The following is a 19,317-nucleotide window of genomic DNA, read 5'->3' on the forward strand; positions in this document are numbered from 1 at the left end:
GTGGCAGACTATAACTCCAGCTTCAGCAGGGCTCCATCAGTGTGGCAGACTATAACTCCAGCTTCAGCAGGGCTCCATCAGTGTGGCAGACTATTACTCCAGCTTCAGCAGGGCTCCATCAGTGTGGCAGACTATAACTCCAGCTTCAGCAGGGCTCCCTCAGTGTGGCAGACTATGCGGTGGAGTTCCGCACGCTGGCAGCGGAGGGTACCTGGAACACGGAAGCGCTGTTCGACACGTTCCTACACGGGTTATTGGCGGTGGTAAAGGATGAACTACCGATGGATCTTGACTCACTCATCGCCTTCCAGATCGATGGACAGTTATGGGAGCGTAGGAGGGAGAAGAGGTCTGATTGCGGTCCCAATCGTTCACTCAAGGATCCCACCTAGCATCTGATGAACTCCGGAAGTCCCAGAGAGGATCCAAGCTTACTCGAGTTCCTCCAAGAGCCTCTGAAGACTGCCGAGTTGCCTCTTCCCGAGCCAATGCAGCTCGGCAGGGCTAGGCTGCCTCTAGCCGAACGCATATGCAGACTGAACACCCAGAGTTGTCTGTATTGCAGTACTGACGGTCATTATGTGTCTACCTGTCCCTTCAAGAGATGCAGCTCATTCGTTGGAGTGAGTACTCTGGTGGGTCTTAAAGATAAATGTTCTTTTCCCCTTACTCACCCCCCCTCTCCATGCCACCCTGCTGTGGGGCGACCAGTCCAAGTCACTCCAGGTACTCATCGACTCGGGGACCGATGTGAGTCTCATGGATGTTACCGTGGCGTCCGAGCTGGGCATCCCCACTCGACCCCTCTCCATTCCAATGGGTGTTAGAATGTTGGACGGGCGCTCTATAGGCCGGGTCACCCACCAGACCACCCCAGTCAACCTATGAGTGTCAGGGATCCACAGCGAGATGATCCAATTCCTGCTGTTTGAGTCTCAGCAGGTTCCCGTGGTATTGGGATTCTCCTGGCTCCAGCGACACAACCCCTCCATTGACTAGGCTACTGGTTCCATCGTGGGCTGGAGCCCGTTCTACCACACTCATTGCCTGCCCTGACACACTCAAGTCAGCTCTGCCTGCCCTGGGACGTCTTCCTGGGGGCTTGGAAATTGAACCGGACTGCTCTGCAGAGTACCAGAACCTCCAGGAGTGGTTCACTTTGCTTCCGCAGCAATGACCGGTATCCAAGAATGTCAAGCCTGAGGCCCTGGCATGCCACCATAGTGCTGCGGCTACTACCCCAGAAGCTGAGACCCTTTCCCCCCACTTCAAGATCATTAGCCCATCTGCTGTTCGTCCTCTGTTGCCCCGTACCATCTGTATCTTTACTGTCACGCCCTGATCTGTTTCACCTGTCCTTGTGCTTGTCTCCACCCCTCACCAGGTGTCACCCATCTTCCCCACTTATCCCCTGGGTATTTATACCTCTGTTTTCTGTCTGTCTGTTGCCAGTTCGTCTCATTTGTTAAAGCCTTCCAGCGTTTTGCCTCAGCTCCTGATTTTCACTAGATTATTTTTCTCGTCCTCCTGGTTTTTAACCTTTGCCTGTCCTGACCCTGTACCTTTGCTTCACCTCTTGATTGCCGTTCCTCTGCCTGACCTGACCCTGAGCCTGCCTGCCATCTTGTACCTTGGCCTTAACCTGTCGTTTGCCTGCCCCTGTGGTTACAATACATATTGTTACTTCACCCAGTCTGCACTTGGGTCTAACCTTGAATTAACAGTGCATTTACTTTCGTATGAATCATGCATTGATAGGTTCCAGGCCACAACACAGCACACAGGGATGCAGTGAGTACAACACACCTATGTGTGGAGGGAACCGGAAACTATGACAGAACATGGGGCCAGCTTGTCCCAGCATATGCACTATTACATATTATAAACTGAGTGGTTTGAGTCCTGAATGCTGATTGGCTGACAGCAGTGGTATATCAGACCGTATACCACGGCTATGACAAAACATGTATTTTTACTGCTCTAATTACATTGGTAATCAGTTTATAATAGCAATAAGGCACCTCAGGGTTTGTGGTATATGGTCAATATATATATAGCTTGTCCCAGCGTATGCACTGTTAAATAATGCCCCATGCCAGATGGTTGACCTCAACAGCCCAGACTGCCTGTGGCTCTGCATTCACAGGATGCCAGAACAGCCCCTGGCTGAGAACATATGTCTTTAGCAATGGCTGTCTGGAAAGCCAATGTCTGTCTGTGTTCAGGAGAGCCACAAAAATCATGGCTGTCTGCATAGCCAATGGCTGTCTGTGTTCAGGAGAGCCACAACAATCATGGCTGTCTGCATAGCCAATGGCTGTCTGTGTTCAGGAGAGCCACAACATTCATAGCTGTCTGCATAGCCAATGGCTGTCTGTGTTCAGGAGAGCCACAACAATCATGGCTGTCTGCATAGCCAATGGCTGTCTGTGTTCAGGAGAGCCACAAAAATCATGGCTGTCACTGTCAATGGCTGGCTGTTTTCTGTAGAGCCATAGAGGCTCTAGTGGCCAAAAGGCTTCCACCATGCTGCCACCATTTTAAAGTAGTCAAAGTAGTCAACTGGGTGGGGATTCCTATGGGTTGTAGCCTCAATGGCACTGCCCATGCTGTCAGTCCTCTATCTATCTCTATAGTAGAGCCCCAGCAATCATGGCCCCCATCATATTTTGAATAGAGTAACTATTCCATTCAGATTTTCTTTGACACGTTGCTTATTCCATAAACCTGGAACCTAGTAGAAAGTCCCCTGAGTCATTCAAATCATGAAGAGAGTTACCGTAAACTCAAGCATTTCAAAACAAGCCATTGTCATTGTTGCTAAAAAAAAAAAAAGTCGCCCCACCTTCGATAAGGATGACTAGTCCCTGTAGACCTACCAGTTAAACATGTTCACTATAAGAGCAGAGGTCCATGCTATGTGTGGCATGACAGACACATCCCTGTGAAGGTTTACAGCCATGTTTTCTCACACCCAAAAACACAAGCAGCATCTCTTTTTTGCCACTGGCTCCTTGCCTGGAAAACCAGCAATAATTTGTATGAAGAGGCATTAAACCATATGTGAACCGACCAGCTCCAATCAGTCCTATGAGGCAAACATTTATTTTTTAAATATTTTTTTACATTGGATAAAAGTAGAGAGTCAGAGCTACAAAATGGTATATCAACACTGCATTTGAGGAAACAATGGGAAAGTAAATTCTGCTTTTTAAAGTTGATCAACTTGTAAACTCACTTTTGAGAAAATGGCTTTTGAATATTTTGGTACTACTGTTGGAGAATCCTTCCTTGTCTACACCCATTCAGCATTGTTTCCTTTTCATCTGTGTTGTAATAGGCTAAGACTTCAGGAAGAGAGAGAAAGTGGCTTTCAAACCAAACGGTAAAGGGCTAGTTCGCTCCACTTTCAAAAGTTTGTCAGAAGTTTAAAGTTTGTTAAAAGTGGTTAAGCTTCGACCAGTGAATGGGAAGTCTTGGCACCATCTAATTCAGTTATCTACTTCGGAGACAGTCTCTATCAAATATATCTCTACTTCTTACCAGTGATGTTATTACATGGGTTCCTGAGTGGCGCGGTGATCTGCATCTCAGTGCTAGAGGCATCAATACAGACCCTGGTTCAGTGGTCGAAGGCACTGCATCTCAGTGCTAGAGGTGTCACTACAGACCCTGGTTCAGCGGTCGAAGGCACTGCATCTCAGTGCTAGAGGAATCACTACAGACCCTGGTTCAGTGGTTCGAAGGCACTGCATCTCAGTGCTAGAGGCATCACTACAGACCCTGGTTCAGTGGTCGAAGGCACTGCATCTCAGTGCTAGAGGCATCAATACAGACCCTGGTTCAGTGGTTTGAAGGCACTGCGTCTCAGTGCTAGAGGCATCACTACAGACCCTGGTTCAGCGGTTCGAAGGCACTGCATCTCAGTGCTAGAGGCATCCCTACAGACCCTGGTTCAGCGGTTCGAAGGCACTGCATCTCAGTGCTAGAGGCATCACTACAGACCCTGGTTTAGCGGTTAGAAGGCACTGCGTCTCAGTGCTAGAGGCATCACTACAGACCCTGGTTCAGCGGTCTAAGGCACTGCGTCTCAGTGCTAGAGGCATCACTACAGACCCTGGTTCAGCGGTCGAAGGCACTGCGTCTCAGTGCTAGAGGCATCACTACAGACCCTGGTTCAGAGGTTCGAAGGCACTGCGTCTCAGTGCTAGAGGCATCACTACAGACCCTGGTTCAGTGGTCGAAGGCACTGCGTCTCAGTGCTAGAGGCATCACTACAGACCCTGGTTCAGCGGTCGAAGGCACTGCGTCTCAGTGCTCGAGGCGTCACTACAGACCCTGGTTCAGCGGTCGAAGGCACTGCGTCTCAGTGCTCGAGGTGTCCCTATAGACACCCTGGTTCAGCGGTCGAAGGCACTGCGTCTCAGTGCTAGAGGCATCACTACAGACCCTGGTTCAGCGGTCGAAGGCACTGCGTCTCAGTGCTCGAGGCATCACTACAGACCCTGGTTCAGCGGTCGAAGGCACTGCGTCTCAGTGCTCGAGGCATCACTACAGACCCTGGTTCAGCGGTCGAAGGCACTGCGTCTCAGTGCTCGAGGCATCACTACAGACCCTGGTTCAGCGGTCGAAGGCACTGCGTCTCAGTGCTCGAGGTGTCCCTACAGACCCTGGTTCGAATCCAGGCCGCACCACAACTGGCCGTCATTGGGAGTGTCATGGGGCAGCACATAATTGGTCCAGGTTTGGCAGGTGTAGGACGTCACTGTAAAGAACAATTTGTTCTTAACTGGCTTGCCTAGTTAAATAAAGGGTCATATATTTATTTTTTTAAGTTAAATCTAGAACAGACATAATATTGGATTATGGAAGTGCTAAATATAATCCCCCCCAGCCTCAGCAGGAATAGCTGAAACAGATTGGGTTTCAGACCACCCAAGAACAAGCCTGCGTGCGTGAGTGTGGGGCTATGTCACTTCCTGCCTGACTGCATGCCTACGTGTGGGTGGGTTCAGCCTGTCCTCCAGTGACCTCTAGTCAAACATCTGGACGTGGGAAGACGGCGGGTGTCAGGGTCAGTATGTGAGACTAGCTGTCCTGTTGTAGAAGGGTCAGGGATTGTAGAGTGTCCGGTACACAAGCAGACAGGGGACAACACGCCAGAACAGAGGTGGAACAGTGTCATGAACCAGGGGACAACACGCCAGAACAGAGGTGGAACAGTGTCATGAACCAGGGGACATGGCATGCCAGAACAGAGGTGGAACAGGGTCATGAACCAGGGGACATGGCATGTCAGAACAGAGGTGGAACAGGGTCATGAACCAGGGGACATGGCATGCCAGAACAGAGGTGGAACAGGGTCATGAACCAGGGGACATGGCATGCCAGAACAGAGGTGGAACAGGGTCATGAACCAGGGGACATGGCATGCCAGAACAGAGGTGGAACAGGGTCATGAACCAGGGGACATGGCATGCCAGAACAGAGGTGGAACAGGGTCATGAACCAGGGGACATGGCATGTCAGAACAGAGGTGGAACATTGTCATGAAACAAGGGCAACGAGCCATAATAGAGAATAGAGAAAGCAGTATCCTTGGGCTGTGCAGAGACGCGATGTGAACACAAGCCATGAGCTCAACAGCGTGCATATGTTTACATGCCAGCAGATAGCCACAAACCAGGGCTAGCATACACACACACACACACACAGTTCAACACTACAATTCTACACACTTATCCATGGGACAAAGGGAAAATCTGCAGTTTTAAAGCTAATCTCATGTTATTCTACACATTTTGCCATGAGGCTGAGAGAACATGTTGCAGTTTTTCAACTCATTTCCAGTAATTGTAAACCTTCTTGCCATGGCTTATGAGGTTTTTGGGGGTTGCAGGAGTGTGTGGTACGCCAGTGAGCAGCGGTTACTTCCTAGTCATGAGGGACTATAGTAGTAAGGTACACACCATCTCTGTTTGCTTTACCTCTCTCTCCCTCCCCCCTGTCCCCCCTTCTCCCACCCTCCACCCCTAGTCTCCTCTCTCTCTCCCCCTTCTCCCACCCTCCACCCCTAGTCTCCTCTCTCTCTCCCCCTTCTCCCACCCTCCACCCCTAGTCTCCTCTCTCTCCCCCTGTCCCCCCTTCTCCCACCCTCCACCCCTAGTCTCCTCTCTCTCTCCCTGTCCCCCTTCTTTCTCCCTCCACCCCTCTCTCTCTCCCTCCCCCTGTCCCCCCTTCTTTCTCCCTCCACCCCTTGTCTCCTCTCTCTCCCTGTCCTCCCTTCTTTCTCCCTCCACCCCTTGTCATCTCTCTCTCTCCCTGTCCCCCTTCTCCCACCCTCCACCCCCTCTCTCTCTCCTCCCTGTCCCCCTTCTCCCTCCCTCCACCCCTCGTCTCCTCTCTCTCTCTCCCTGTCCCCCTTCTCCCACCCTCCACCCCTAGTCTCCTCTCTCTCTCTCCCTGTCCCCCTTCTCCCCCTCCACCCCTAGTCTCCTCTCTCTCTCTCCCTGTCCCCCCTTCTCCCACCCTCCACCCCTAGTCTCCTCTCTCTCTCCCTGTCCCCCCTTCTCCCACCCTCCACCCCTAGTCTCCTCTCTCTCTCTCCCTGTCCCCCTTCTCCCACCCTCCACACCTAGTCTCCTCTCTCTCTCTCCCTGTCCCCCTTCTCCCACCCTCCACCCCTAGTCTCCTCTCTCTCTCTCCCTGTCCCCCTTCTCCCACCCTCCACCCCTAGTCTCCTCTCTCTCTCCCTCCACCCCTAGTCTCCTCTCTTTCTCTCCCTGTCCCCCCTTCTCCCACCCTCCACCCCTAGTCTCCTCTCTCTCTCCCTGTCCCCCTTCTCCCACCCTCCACCCCTAGTCTCCTCTCTCTCTCTCCCTGTCCCCCTTCTCCCTCCCTCCACCCCTCGTCTCCTCTCTCTCTGTCCCCCTTCTCCCTCCCTCCACTCCTAGTCTCCTCTCTCTCTCCCTGTCCCCCCTTCTCCCTCCCTCCACCCCTCGTCTCCTCTCTCTCTGTCCCCCTTCTCCCACCCTCCACCCCTAGTCTCCTCTCTCTCTCCCTGTCCCCCTTCTCCCACCCTCCACCCCTAGTCTCCTCTCTCTCTCTCCCTGTCCCCCTTCTCCCTCCCTCCACCCCTCGTCTCCTCTCTCTCTGTCCCCCTTCTCCCTCCCTCCACTCCTAGTCTCCTCTCTCTCTCCCTGTCCCCTTCTCCCTCCCTCCACCCCTAGTCTCCTCTCTCTCTCCCTGTCCCCCTACTCCCTCCTCTACCCCTCGTCTCCTCTCTCTCTCTCCCTTTACCCCCTTCTCCCTCCTTCCAGTCCCCCCTTCTCCCTCCATCCACCCCCTTGTCCCCCCCCTCTCTCTCTCCCACCCTGTCCTGTCCAGTCCAGTCAACAGATGCAGTGCCAGAGTAACAGAGGTGTGAATGACTGGTGGTGGAAGTGTCTGTTTCCTATTGTTCACTCATAAATACCTCTACTGTATTAGCTCTCAGCAGCACCATCCTATTTATACGCCCAGAGTCACTTTACTACCAACGATTACAGTGAGAAGGACTGGTGAATGGTGATGTGTCCATTCAGAGCACGCAACAGTCCATATGAAATATGGATGCTGTTAGAGTACATCGCCGTCTCCAAATGTGATAAAAGGCTGTAGTACCACACACGGACATGACTCAGCAAATATGAGCTCATGATAAGCTATCATCACCTTGACAAGCTATCATCACCCTTTTATGGCTCCCAATGGAGAGTGGAGCATCCAGCCTAACATCTTTTTGCCCAAGACTTCTGAGGCCGAGGAGGAGAACCCGGGCTTCTCGGAGTGTGAGAAATACAGCCAGGAGAAACACCGCACATACACACAGCCACACACGCTCACATATAATTATTATACCGTAAGAATCTGTCTAGCAGATGTGTGTGTGAGAGAGAGAGAGGGAGAGAGAGAGAGATTCATAGACAGAGCGAGAGAGAGAGAGAGAGAGGGAGAGAGAGAGAGAGAGAGAGAGAGAGAGAGAGAGAGAGAGAAAGAGAGGGGGAGAGAGGGGGAGGGAGAGAGAGAGAGGAGGGGGGAGAGAGAGAGAGGGTGGGGAGAGAGAGAGAGAAGGGGGTAGAGAGAGGGGGAGAGAGAGGGGGGAGAGGGTGGGGGGAGGGGGAGGAGACAGAGAGAGAGGGGGAGAGAGGGGGGAGAGAGAGAGGGGGGGAGAGAGAGAGGGGGGGGAGAGAGAGAGAGGGAGGGGGAGAGAGAGAAGGGGGAGAGAGAGGGGGTGAGAGGGGGGGACAGAGAGAGAGAGGGGGAGAGTTCTGCTTTGGGATGTAGAGTATGCAGCAGACATCTTTATTTGGAAGAGGTTGTTTTGGTTTCAGGCAGATGTGGGATCCTGAAGCCACATTCCCAGATGACACACAAGGAAACTAGACACAGCCAGTCACTGTATGAGAGAAACACAGAGACATAAGGAAGCAATAACAGGCAACCCAGCTGTCATCTACACTAGACCTGTGGCCTCCATGCCCAGTGCCAGCTGTCATCTAGACTAGACCTGTGGCCTCCATGCCCAGTGCCCATGCCAGCTGTCATCTAGACTAGACCTGTGGCCTCCATGCCCAGTGCCCATGCCAGCTGTCATCTAGCCTAGACCTGTGGCCTCCATGCCCAGTGCCAGCTGTCATCTAGACTAGACCTGTGGCCTCCATGCCCAGTGCCAGCTGTCATCTAGACTAGACCTGTGGCCTCCATGCCCAGTGCCAGCTGTCATCTAGACTAGACCTGTGGCCTCCATGCCCAGTGCCCATGCCAGCTGTCATCTAGACTAGACCTGTGGTCTCCATGCCCAGTGCCAGCTGTCATCTAGACTAGACCTGTGGCCTCCATGCCCAGTGCCAGCTGTCATCTAGACTAGACCTGTGGCCTCCATGCCCAGTGCCCATGCCAGCTGTCATCTAGACTAGACCTGTGGCCTCCATGCCCAGTGCCAGCTGTCATCTAGACTAGACCTGTGGCCTCCATGCCCAGTGCCCATGCCAGCTGTCATCTAGACTAGACCTGTGGCCTCCATGCCCAGTGCCCATGCCAGCTGTCATCTAGACTAGACCTGTGGCCTCCATGCCCAGTGCCCATGCCAGCTGTCATCTAGACTAGACCAGTGGCCTCCATGCCCAGTGCCCAGTGCCAGCTGTCATCTAGACTAGACCTGTGGCCTCCATGCCCAGTGCCCATGCCAGCTGTCATCTAGACTAGACCTGTGGCCTCCATGCCCAGTGCCCATGCCAGCTGTCATCTAGACTAGACCTGTGGCCTCCATGCCCAGTGCCCATGCCAGCTGTCATCTAGACTAGACCTGTGGCCTCCATGCCCAGTGCCAGCTGCCATCTAGACTAGACCTGTGGCCTCCATGCCCAGTGCCCATGCCAGCTGTCATCTAGACTAGACCTGTGGCCTCCATGCCCAGTGCCAGCTGTCATCTAGACTAGACCTGTGGCCTCCGTGCCCAGTGCCAGCTGTCATCTAGACTAGACCTGTGGCCTCCATGCCCAGTGCCAGCTGTCATCTAGACTAGACCTGTGGCCTCCATGCCCAGTGCCAGCTGTCATCTACACTAGACCTGTGGCCTCCATGCCCAGTGCCCATGCCAGCTGTCATCTAGACTAGACCTGTGGCCTCCATGCCCAGTGCCCATGCCAGCTGTCATCTAGACTAGACCTGTGGCCTCCATGCCCAGTGCCAGCTGTCATCTAGACTAGACCTGTGGCCTCCATGCCCAGTGCCCATGCCAGCTGTCATCTAGACTAGACCTGTGGCCTCCATGCCCAGTGCCAGCTGCCATCTAGACAAGACCTGTGGCCTCCATGCCCAGTGCCCATGCCAGCTGTCATCTAGACTAGACCTGTGGCCTCCATGCCCAGTGCCAGCTGTCATCTAGACTAGACCTGTGGCCTCCATGCCCAGTGCCAGCTGTCATCTAGACTAGACCTGTGGCCTCCATGCCCAGTGCCCATAACAGCTGTCATCTAGACTAGATATGTGGCCTCCATGCCCAGTGCCCATGCCAGCTGTCATCTAGACTAGACATGTGGCCTCCATGCCCAGTGCCCAGTGCCAGCTGTCATCTAGACTAGATCTGTGGCCTCCATGCCCAGTGCCCAGTGCCAGCTTTCATCTAGACTAGACCTGTGGCCTCCATGCCCAGTTCCCAGTGCCAGCTGTCATCTAGACTAGACCTGTGGCCTCCATGCGCAGTGTCCAGTGCCAGCTGTCATCTAGACTAGATCTGTGGCCTCCATTCCCAGTGCCAGCTGTCATCTAGACTAGACCTGTGGCCTCCATGCCCAGTGTCCAGTGCCAGCTGTCATCTAGACTAGACCTGTGGCCTCCATGCCCAGTGTCCAGTGCCAGCTGTCATCTAGACTAGACCTGTGGCCTCCATGCCCAGTGCCCATGCCAGCTGTCATCTAGACTAGACCTGTGGCCTCCATGCCCAGTGCCCAGTGCCAGCTCAGTACAGGATATAGTAAGCCTCTTCACCTCACCATGCCAGCTGCCATCTAGACTAGATCTGTGGCCTCCATGCCCAGTGCCAGCTGTCATCTAGACTAGATCTGTGGCCTCCATGCCCAGTGCCCAGTGCCAGCTCAGTACAGGATATAGTAAGCCTCTTCACCTCACCATGCCAGCTGCCATCTAGACTAGACCTGTGGCATCCATGCCAAGTGCCCAGTGCCAGCTCAGTACAGGATATAGTAAGCCTCTTCACCTCACCATGCCAGCTGCCATCTAGACTAGATCTGTGGCCTCCATGCCCAGTGCCCAGTGCCCATGCCAGCTGTCATCTAGACTAGATCTGTGGCCTCCATGCCCAGTGCCCATGTCAGCTCAGTACAGGATATAGTAAGCCTCTTCACCTCACCATGCCAGCTGCCATCTAGACTAAACCTGTGGCCTCCATGCCCAGTGCCCATGTCAGCTTTCATCTAGACTAGATCTGTGGCCTCCATGCCCAGTGCCCAGTGCCAGCTCAGTACAGTATATAGTAAGCCTTTTTACCTCACCATGCCAGCTGCCATCTAGACTAGACCTGTGGCCTCCATGCCCAGTGCCCATGTCAGCTGTCATCTAGACTAGATCTGTGGCCTCCATGTGCCCAGTGCCAGCTCAGTACAGGATATAGTAAGCCTCTTCACCTCACCATGCCAGCTGCCATCTAGACTAGATCTGTGGCCTCCATGCCCAGTGCCCATGTCAGCTGTCATCTAGACTAGATCTGTGGCCTCCATGTGCCCAGTGCCCAGTGCCAGCTCAGTACAGGATATAGTAAGCCTCTTCACCTCACCATGCCAGCTGCCATCTAGACTAGATCTGTGGCCTCCATGCCCAGTGCCCATGTCAGCTGTCATCTAGACTAGATCTGTGGCCTCCATGCCCAGTGCTAGCTCAGTACAGGATATAGTAAGCCTCTTCACCTTACCATGCCAGCTGCCATCTAGACTAGATCTGTGGCCTCCATGCCCAGTGCCCATGCCAGCTGTCATCTAGACTAGATCTGTGGCCTCCATGTGCCCAGTGCCAGCTCAGTACAGGATATAGTAAGCCTCTTCACCTCACCATGCCAGCTGCCATCTAGACTAGACCTGTGGCCTCCATGCCCAGTGCCCATGTCAGCTGTCATCTAGACTAGATCTGTGGCCTCCATGCCCAGTGCCCAGTGCCAGCTGTCATCGAGACTAGATCTGTGGCCTCCATGTGCCCAGTGCCAGCTCAGTACAGGATATAGTAAGCCTCTTCACCTCACCATGCCAGCTGCCATCTAGACTAGACCTGTGGCCTCCATTCCCAGTGCCCATGCCAGCTGTCATCTAGACTAGATCTGTGGCCTCCATGCCCAGTGCCCAGTGCCAGCTCAGTACAGTATATAGTAAGCCTTTTTACCTCACCATGCCAGCTGCCATCTAGACTAGACCTGTGGCCTCCATGCCCAGTGCCCATGTCAGCTGTCATCTAGACTAGATCTGTGGCCTCCATGTGCCCAGTGCCCAGTGCCAGCTCAGTACAGGATATAGTAAGCCTCTTCACCGCACCATGCCAGCTGCCATCTAGACTAGATCTGTGGCCTCCATGCCCAGTGCCCATGTCAGCTGTCATCTAGACTAGATCTGTGGCCTCCATGTGCCCAGTGCCCAGTGCCAGCTCAGTACAGGATATAGTAAGCCTCTTCACCTCACCATGCCAGCTGCCATCTAGACTAGATCTGTGGCCTCCATGCCCAGTGCCCATGTCAGCTGTCATCTAGACTAGATCTGTGGCCTCCATGCCCAGTGCCAGCTCAGTACAGGATATAGTAAGCCTCTTCACCTTACCATGCCAGCTGCCATCTAGACTAGATCTGTGGCCTCCATGCCCAGTGCCCAGTGCCCATGCCAGCTGTCATCTAGACTAGATCTGTGGCCTCCATGTGCCCAGTGCCAGCTCAGTACAGGATATAGTAAGCCTCTTCACCTCACCATGCCAGCTGCCATCTAGACTAGACCTGTGGCCTCCATGTCCAGTGCCCATGTCAGCTGTCATCTAGACTAGATCTGTGGCCTCCATGCCCAGTGCCCAGTGCCAGCTGTCATCTAGACTAGATCTGTGGCCTCCATGTGCCCAGTGCCAGCTCAGTACAGGATATAGTAAGCCTCTTCACCTCACCATGCCAGCTGCCATCTAGACTAGACCTGTGGCCTCCATGCCCAGTGCCCATGCCAGCTGTCATCTAGACTAGATATGTGGCCTCCATGCCCAGTGCCCATGCCAGCTGTCATCTAGACTAGATCTGTGGCCTCCATGCCCAGTGCCAGCTCAGTACAGGATATAGTAAGCCTCTTCACCTTACCATGCCAGCTGCCATCTAGACTAGATCTGTGGCCTCCATGCCCAGTGCCCAGTGCCCATGCCAGCTGTCATCTAGACTAGATCTGTGGCCTCCATGTGCCCAGTGCCAGCTCAGTACAGGATATAGTAAGCCTCTTCACCTCACCATGCCAGCTGCCATCTAGACTAGACCTGTGGCCTCCATGTCCAGTGCCCATGTCAGCTGTCATCTAGACTAGATCTGTGGCCTCCATGCCCAGTGCCCAGTGCCAGCTGTCATCTAGACTAGATCTGTGGCCTCCATGTGCCCAGTGCCAGCTCAGTACAGGATATAGTAAGCCTCTTCACCTCACCATGCCAGCTGCCATCTAGACTAGACCTGTGGCCTCCATGCCCAGTGCCCATGCCAGCTGTCATCTAGACTAGATATGTGGCCTCCATGCCCAGTGCCCATGCCAGCTGTCATCTAGACTAGATCTGTGGCCTCCATGCCCAGTGCCAGCTCAGTACAGGATATAGTAAGCCTCTTCACCTCACCATGCCAGCTGCCATCTAGACTAGACCTGTGGCCTCCATGTGCCCAGTGCCCAGTGCCAGCTCAGTACAGGATATAGTAAGCCTCTTCACCTCACCATGCCAGCTGCCATCTAGACTAGACCTGTGGCCTCCATGCCCAGTGCCCATGCCAGCTGTCATCTAGACTAGATCTGTGGCCTCCATGCCCAGTGCCAGCTCAGTACAGGATATAGTAAGCCTCTTTACCTCACCATGCCAGCTGCCATCTAGACTAGACCTGTGGCCTCCATGCCCAGTGCCCATGCCAGCTGTCATCTAGACTAGATCTGTGGCCTCCATGCCCAGTGCCCAGTGCCAGCTCAGTACAGGATATAGTAAGCCTCTTTACCTCACCATGCCAGCTGCCTCAGTCACACCAGTGCTGATAATCACAGTAGAAGGTTTTTGTGTTGGAGATGAGGGTGTGTGCGTGACAGTGGGTTACTAAAGTGAGCTAGACCAAAACTATTAGGCAAAGGAAAATTACATTACACAAAAGTGCCAAGCAAGATTAGTTTAGCATTGAGACTAATTAGTATTTGGATAATAGTCGGTCATTGCCAACTCACCAAAGTGCTAATCGGCTGTACATGTAGCTAACCACGATCCACAAAACATTCAATGACTCGTTCACTTGTTCTTCAAAAACCAATCAAATGATTTGTCCCTCAGACAGCCATTTCTATTGGTTAAGATCAGAGAAGGCTGGTGGGAGGAGCTATAAGAGGATGGGTTCATTGTAATGGCTGGAATGGAATTATTGGAACGGAGTCAAACACATCAAATATACATAAATCACAGTAGACTCCGTTCCAATGAGCCCGTCCTCCTATAGCTCCTCCCACCAGCGTCCTCATGGTGACATCTGTGAGTCAACAACAGTGCGTCTGATTGGTCCATTCATCTAGATTCTACAGCTTTCACTTTCTAGGGCATTCTCAAATGGTTTTGCTCGACTCCTCGCGTCCTCTCCTCCATCCTGACAATCAAAGAGGGGAAGAGAAGAAACGTGGAAACCAATGCGCTTGTATGAAACGAGACTCTCCTTCTCCGCTAGTGTGTAATCGGGCAAATGATATTTTACAGAGGAGGAATCTCAAAATACTCGGGTAAAGTGGAAGAAATAAATGTAGCTAGTTGTGCGAGACATTGTATGGATAAAATAATAAGTAAAGTCACATTTTTTTAAATGTGTGCTCTTCTCCTCTGAGAAAACAACATCTGATTCAAAGGGGGTGTGGCAGATTTTAAAACACTTCCGCATTAGCTTCCGGGAGGAAGCTCAATTGTGCTTCCTCGGCGGGAGGAGGCTATCACAGGACACTTTCTCAGCTCCTATTAACAAACAGGACTCACTGTGCCCTGGACCACTGCTGTTTGTCAGTTAGGTTGTCATGACCAACAGAGTTAGACTGGTATATAAAGACCATATGGACAACAGGTAGCACTTTACTGACAGAGAAGTTAGGAGTGGTTATCTTCAACCACACGGTCCTAAACATCTCATAACATCATACAGTTGAAGTCAGAATTTTACATACACTTAGGTTGGAGTCATTAAAACTCGTTTTTCAACCACTCCACAAATTTCTTGTTAACAAACTATAGTTTTGGCAAGTCGGTTAAGACATCTACTTTGTGCATGACAAGTCATTTTTCCAACAATTGTTTACAGACAGATTATTTCACTTATAATTCAATGTATCACATTTCCAGTGGGTCAGAAGTTTACATACACTAAGTTGCCTGTGCCTTTAAACAGCTTGGAAATTCCAGAAAATGAGGTCATGGCTTTAGAAGCTTCTGATTGGCTAATTGACATCATTTGAGTCAATTGGAGGTGTACCTGTGGATGTATTTCAAGGCCTACCTTCAAACTCAGTGCCTCTTTGCTTGACATCATGAGAAAATCAAAAGAAATCAACCAAGTCTGGTTCATCCGTGGGAGCAATTTCCAAACGCCTGAAGGTACCACGTTCATCTGTACAAACAATAGTATGCAAGTATAAACACCATGGGACCACGCAGCCGTCATACCGCTCAGGAAGGAGACGCTCTGTCTCCTAGAGATGAATGTACTTTGGTGTAAAAGTGCAAATCAATCCCAGAACTACAGCAAAGGACCTTGTGAAGATGCTGGAGGAAACAGGTACAAAAGTATCTATATCCACAGTAAAATAAGTCCTATATTGACATAACCTGAAAGGCCGCTCAGCAAGGAAGAAGCCACTGCTCAAAAACCACCATAAAAAACCCAGACTACGGTTTGCAGCTGCACATGGGGACAAAGATCGTACTTTTTGTAGAAATGTCCTCTGGTCTGATGAAACAGAAATAGAACTGTTTGGATATAGTGACCATCATTATGTTTGGAGGAAAAAGGGGGACGCTTGCAATCCGAAGAACACCATCCCAACCGTGAAGCACGGGGGTGGCAGCATCATGTTGTGGGGGTGCTTTGCTGCAGGAGGGCCTGGTGCACTTCACAAAATAGATGGCATCATGAGGATGGGAAATGATGAGGATATATTGAAGCAACATCTCAAGGCATCAGTCAGGAAGTTAAAGCTTGGTCGCAAATGGGTCTTCCAAATGGACAATGACCAAAAGCATACTTCCAAAGTTGTGGCAAAATGGCTTAAGGACAACAAAGTCAAGGTTTTGGAGTGGCCATCACAAAGCCCTGACCTCAATCCTATAGACAATTTGTGGGCAGAACTGAAAAAGCGTGAATGAGCAAGGAGGCATACAAACCTGACTCAGTTACACCAGCTCTGTCAGGAGGAATGGGCCAGAATTCACCCAACTTATTGTGGGAAACTTGTGGAAGGCTACCCAAAATGTTTGACCCAAGTTAAACCATTTAAAGGCAATGCTACCAAATACTAATTGAGTGTATGTAAACTTCTGACCCACTGTGAATGTGATATAAAAAATAAAAGCTGAAATAAATCATTATCTCTACTATTATGTTGACATTTCACATTCTTAAAATAAAGTGGTGATCCTAACGGACCTAAAACAGGGGATTTTTACTAAGATTAAATGACAGGAATTGTGAAAAAAAAGAGTTTAAATGTATTTGGCTAAGGTGTTTGTAAACTTCCGCCTTCAACTGTAGATCAGAACTAGAAGCACAAGCATTTCGCTACACTCACAATAACATCTGCTAACCATGTGTATGCGACCAATAAAATGTGATTTGATTTGATTTTAAATGACAACCACGTTTCCTCTCTCTCTCTCTGGCCAATCAGTGAGCTGGGAAATGAAAGTAAAAAGGAAGCAAACAGTTCCCCAATCAAACACAGCTGTCATCCCTCACTCAGTGATCACTGCCATAGTAACAGAATACGTAAAGCTCATCATCACCATCATCCCCTTCCATGTACTCTTTATCTGAAAGGAGCCTCCAGGGTCCAATTATATTACACCTTCTCCAGCTTCCATAACAACAGCACAAGGTTAAACTCTGAAAGTTAAAGTTGTTATGAACATCTCGTCATAAAATAGGATTTGTTTGTTAAAATGAAGGCAGTATCTATCTACACAAGGAGGTTCCTGGGGACTGTGTGGATCTGAGGGTCTGATATGAGGAGCTGAGGGTCTGATGTGTGGATCTGAGGGTCTGATATGAGGATCTGAGCAGGCCTGATGACAAGTTTTCTGTTGAATGATTCATCGGAGTGTGAAGAAGAAGAAAAGCATGTTTGCAGAACAAAGCTTCGTCTGCTGAAGATGACAATGGAAAGTGTCTCAGATGTAGATGAGAGCACAGTAAACTACGCCAGGACTGAAAGCACATATTCCTCTGACTCTGTCATTAAATACACCTTGGTCTGAATATAGGATGTATATGACTGTATGGTAATGATTTACTTTGACTAAATAGATATAATGCATTTACTACAGGTCTATAAGCCTTTCATGAACGTGTTATAACAGGTCCTAAACACATCATTAAAGCTTCATGAAATGGATCCATAGCATCTCTATAGGCATCTTAATAAAGGCATTATTACAATGACAACGTAGTGTCTTTAATATGTCTGCTCTCTTAAAGTGTGCTTCTGCCATACCAGTGTTAGTGACTGTGTCTAAAGGCCAAACCACGTTTTGAAAAGGCTGCTGATATATAGCCTGTAGCAGCCCCATTTCCCCCCACCAGACGGCTAAGGGCCCGTCTTCTCACTGAGGTCAATGAAGCTTCCCACAGGGTTGAATCCTCAGAGTAAATTTGATGGATCAAATCGTGTAGTTGTGGGTCATATTATCGTACACTACATGAGCAAAAGTATATGGACACCCTCTTGTCAAACATCTCATTCCAAAATCATGGGCATTAATATGGAGTTGTCCCCCCCCCCCCTCTTCTGGGAAGGCTTTCCACTAGATGTTGGAACATTGCTGCAGGGACTTGCTTCCATTCAGTCACAAGAGCATTAGTGAGGTCAGGCAGTGATATTGAGCGATTAGACTTGGCTCGCAGTCGCTGTTCCAATTCATCCCAACGCTGTTCAATGGGGTTGAGGTCAGGGCTCTGTGCAGGCCAGTCAAGTTCTTCCACACAGATCTCGACAAACCATTTCTGTATGGACCTCGCTTTGTGCAAGGGGGCATTGACATGCTTAAACAGGAAAGGGCCTTCCCCAAACTGATCCTACAAAGTTGGAAGCATAGAATAATCTAGAATGTCATTGTTTGCTGAAGCATTAAGATTTCCCTTCACTAGAACTAAGGGGCCTAGCCAGAACCATGAAAAACAGCCCACTACTGCTATTCCTCCTCCACCAAACTTTACAGTTGGCACTATGCATTGAGGCAGGCAGTGTTCTCCTGGCATCTGCCAATGCCAGACGATGAAGCGTGATTCATCACTCCAGAGAAAGCATTTCCACTGCTCCAGAGTCCAATGGCAGATGCTGACCACACTACTCGTCGCATGCCGACCATTGCAAAATACATTTATGCATACATGTTATTCAATCATTGCACCCACACTGCTCGCGTGTGTCTGCATAGCCAGAAGCTAAAATAAAACGTGTTTTTATTTGTGAAGCGTGAGGTGCTGCAAGTCCCGCCTCTCCCATCTCCTCATTGGTTTTTAAGAGCATACACCCATGTGGGTGATTGAACATGAAAGATGTTGCTCTTGGCTAAAAACCTGATTCAAGACACTGTCCTTTGCCAATGATTCTCGTGCTCCCCTTTGAACCCTGTGTTTTTATTTTTGTCATGTTTTATTTAACTAGGCAAGTCAGTTAAGAACAACATCTTATTTACAACGACATACAGTGTTCACCTGCATACCGCACCAGTGTGCGCCTGACCCGGCTGTGACAGAGTAGCGTGTTTCCTCAGTGATCTGCCATGCGTACTCATACAGACAGACACAGGCACACGGGCAGGGGATCTGAGAATTCCAGTGGAATGTGTCAGGAATGAGCAGTCATGGAGTCCTCAGGTCCTTATGTGCACGTTCGGGAATCAAGCCCTGCTGAGAGTGGACATTCCGACTTACCTCTAAGACTTGTACATAACTTGATGGGAACCATCCCCTGACTCCATCCAGCTCTCCTTCCCACCAGCCGCCAGGCAACGGATGAACTATCCTTATGATTTCTCCCACTTCGAAAGTCAAACCCTGCTGATGTTGATCCCCGCTGAAGGAGTATAAACTTTTGCAATAAGAGCCAGACATCGTTATCTTCTCTGGGAAAACGTCGGGTCCGCTCCTAGATTCACACAGCCTGACCCCCTTCCTCGAGAATCACTTAGTTCTTTCAGAGTATAATTTATTGTATAAGTTGTAATGTTGATTAGTTAGCGCATCAATGGCAACAATCCAACATTAGGCAATATAATCCTTAACTCTGCGCTGATGTTCTCTGAGTGTGTGTACCTACGGGA

At 50.7% G+C, this 19,317-nt stretch overlaps 1 protein-coding gene across 1 annotated transcript in view; it reads right to left on the reverse strand.

Annotated features, from left to right (window-relative positions):
- The window catches only part of LOC115106308 (growth arrest-specific protein 7-like), a 135,589-nt gene extending 116,272 nt beyond the window's left edge, over positions 1-19,317 (reverse strand). The window contains exon 1 of the mRNA XM_029628905.2: positions 18,929-19,317. Within this exon, the coding sequence (XP_029484765.1) occupies positions 18,929-19,108 (180 nt within the window). The 5' untranslated portion in view covers positions 19,109-19,317. The remainder of the gene's footprint in view (positions 1-18,928) is intronic.

This window comes from Oncorhynchus nerka, linkage group LG23 (assembly GCF_034236695.1).
Source record: "Oncorhynchus nerka isolate Pitt River linkage group LG23, Oner_Uvic_2.0, whole genome shotgun sequence".
NCBI lineage: Eukaryota > Metazoa > Chordata > Actinopteri > Salmoniformes > Salmonidae > Oncorhynchus > Oncorhynchus nerka.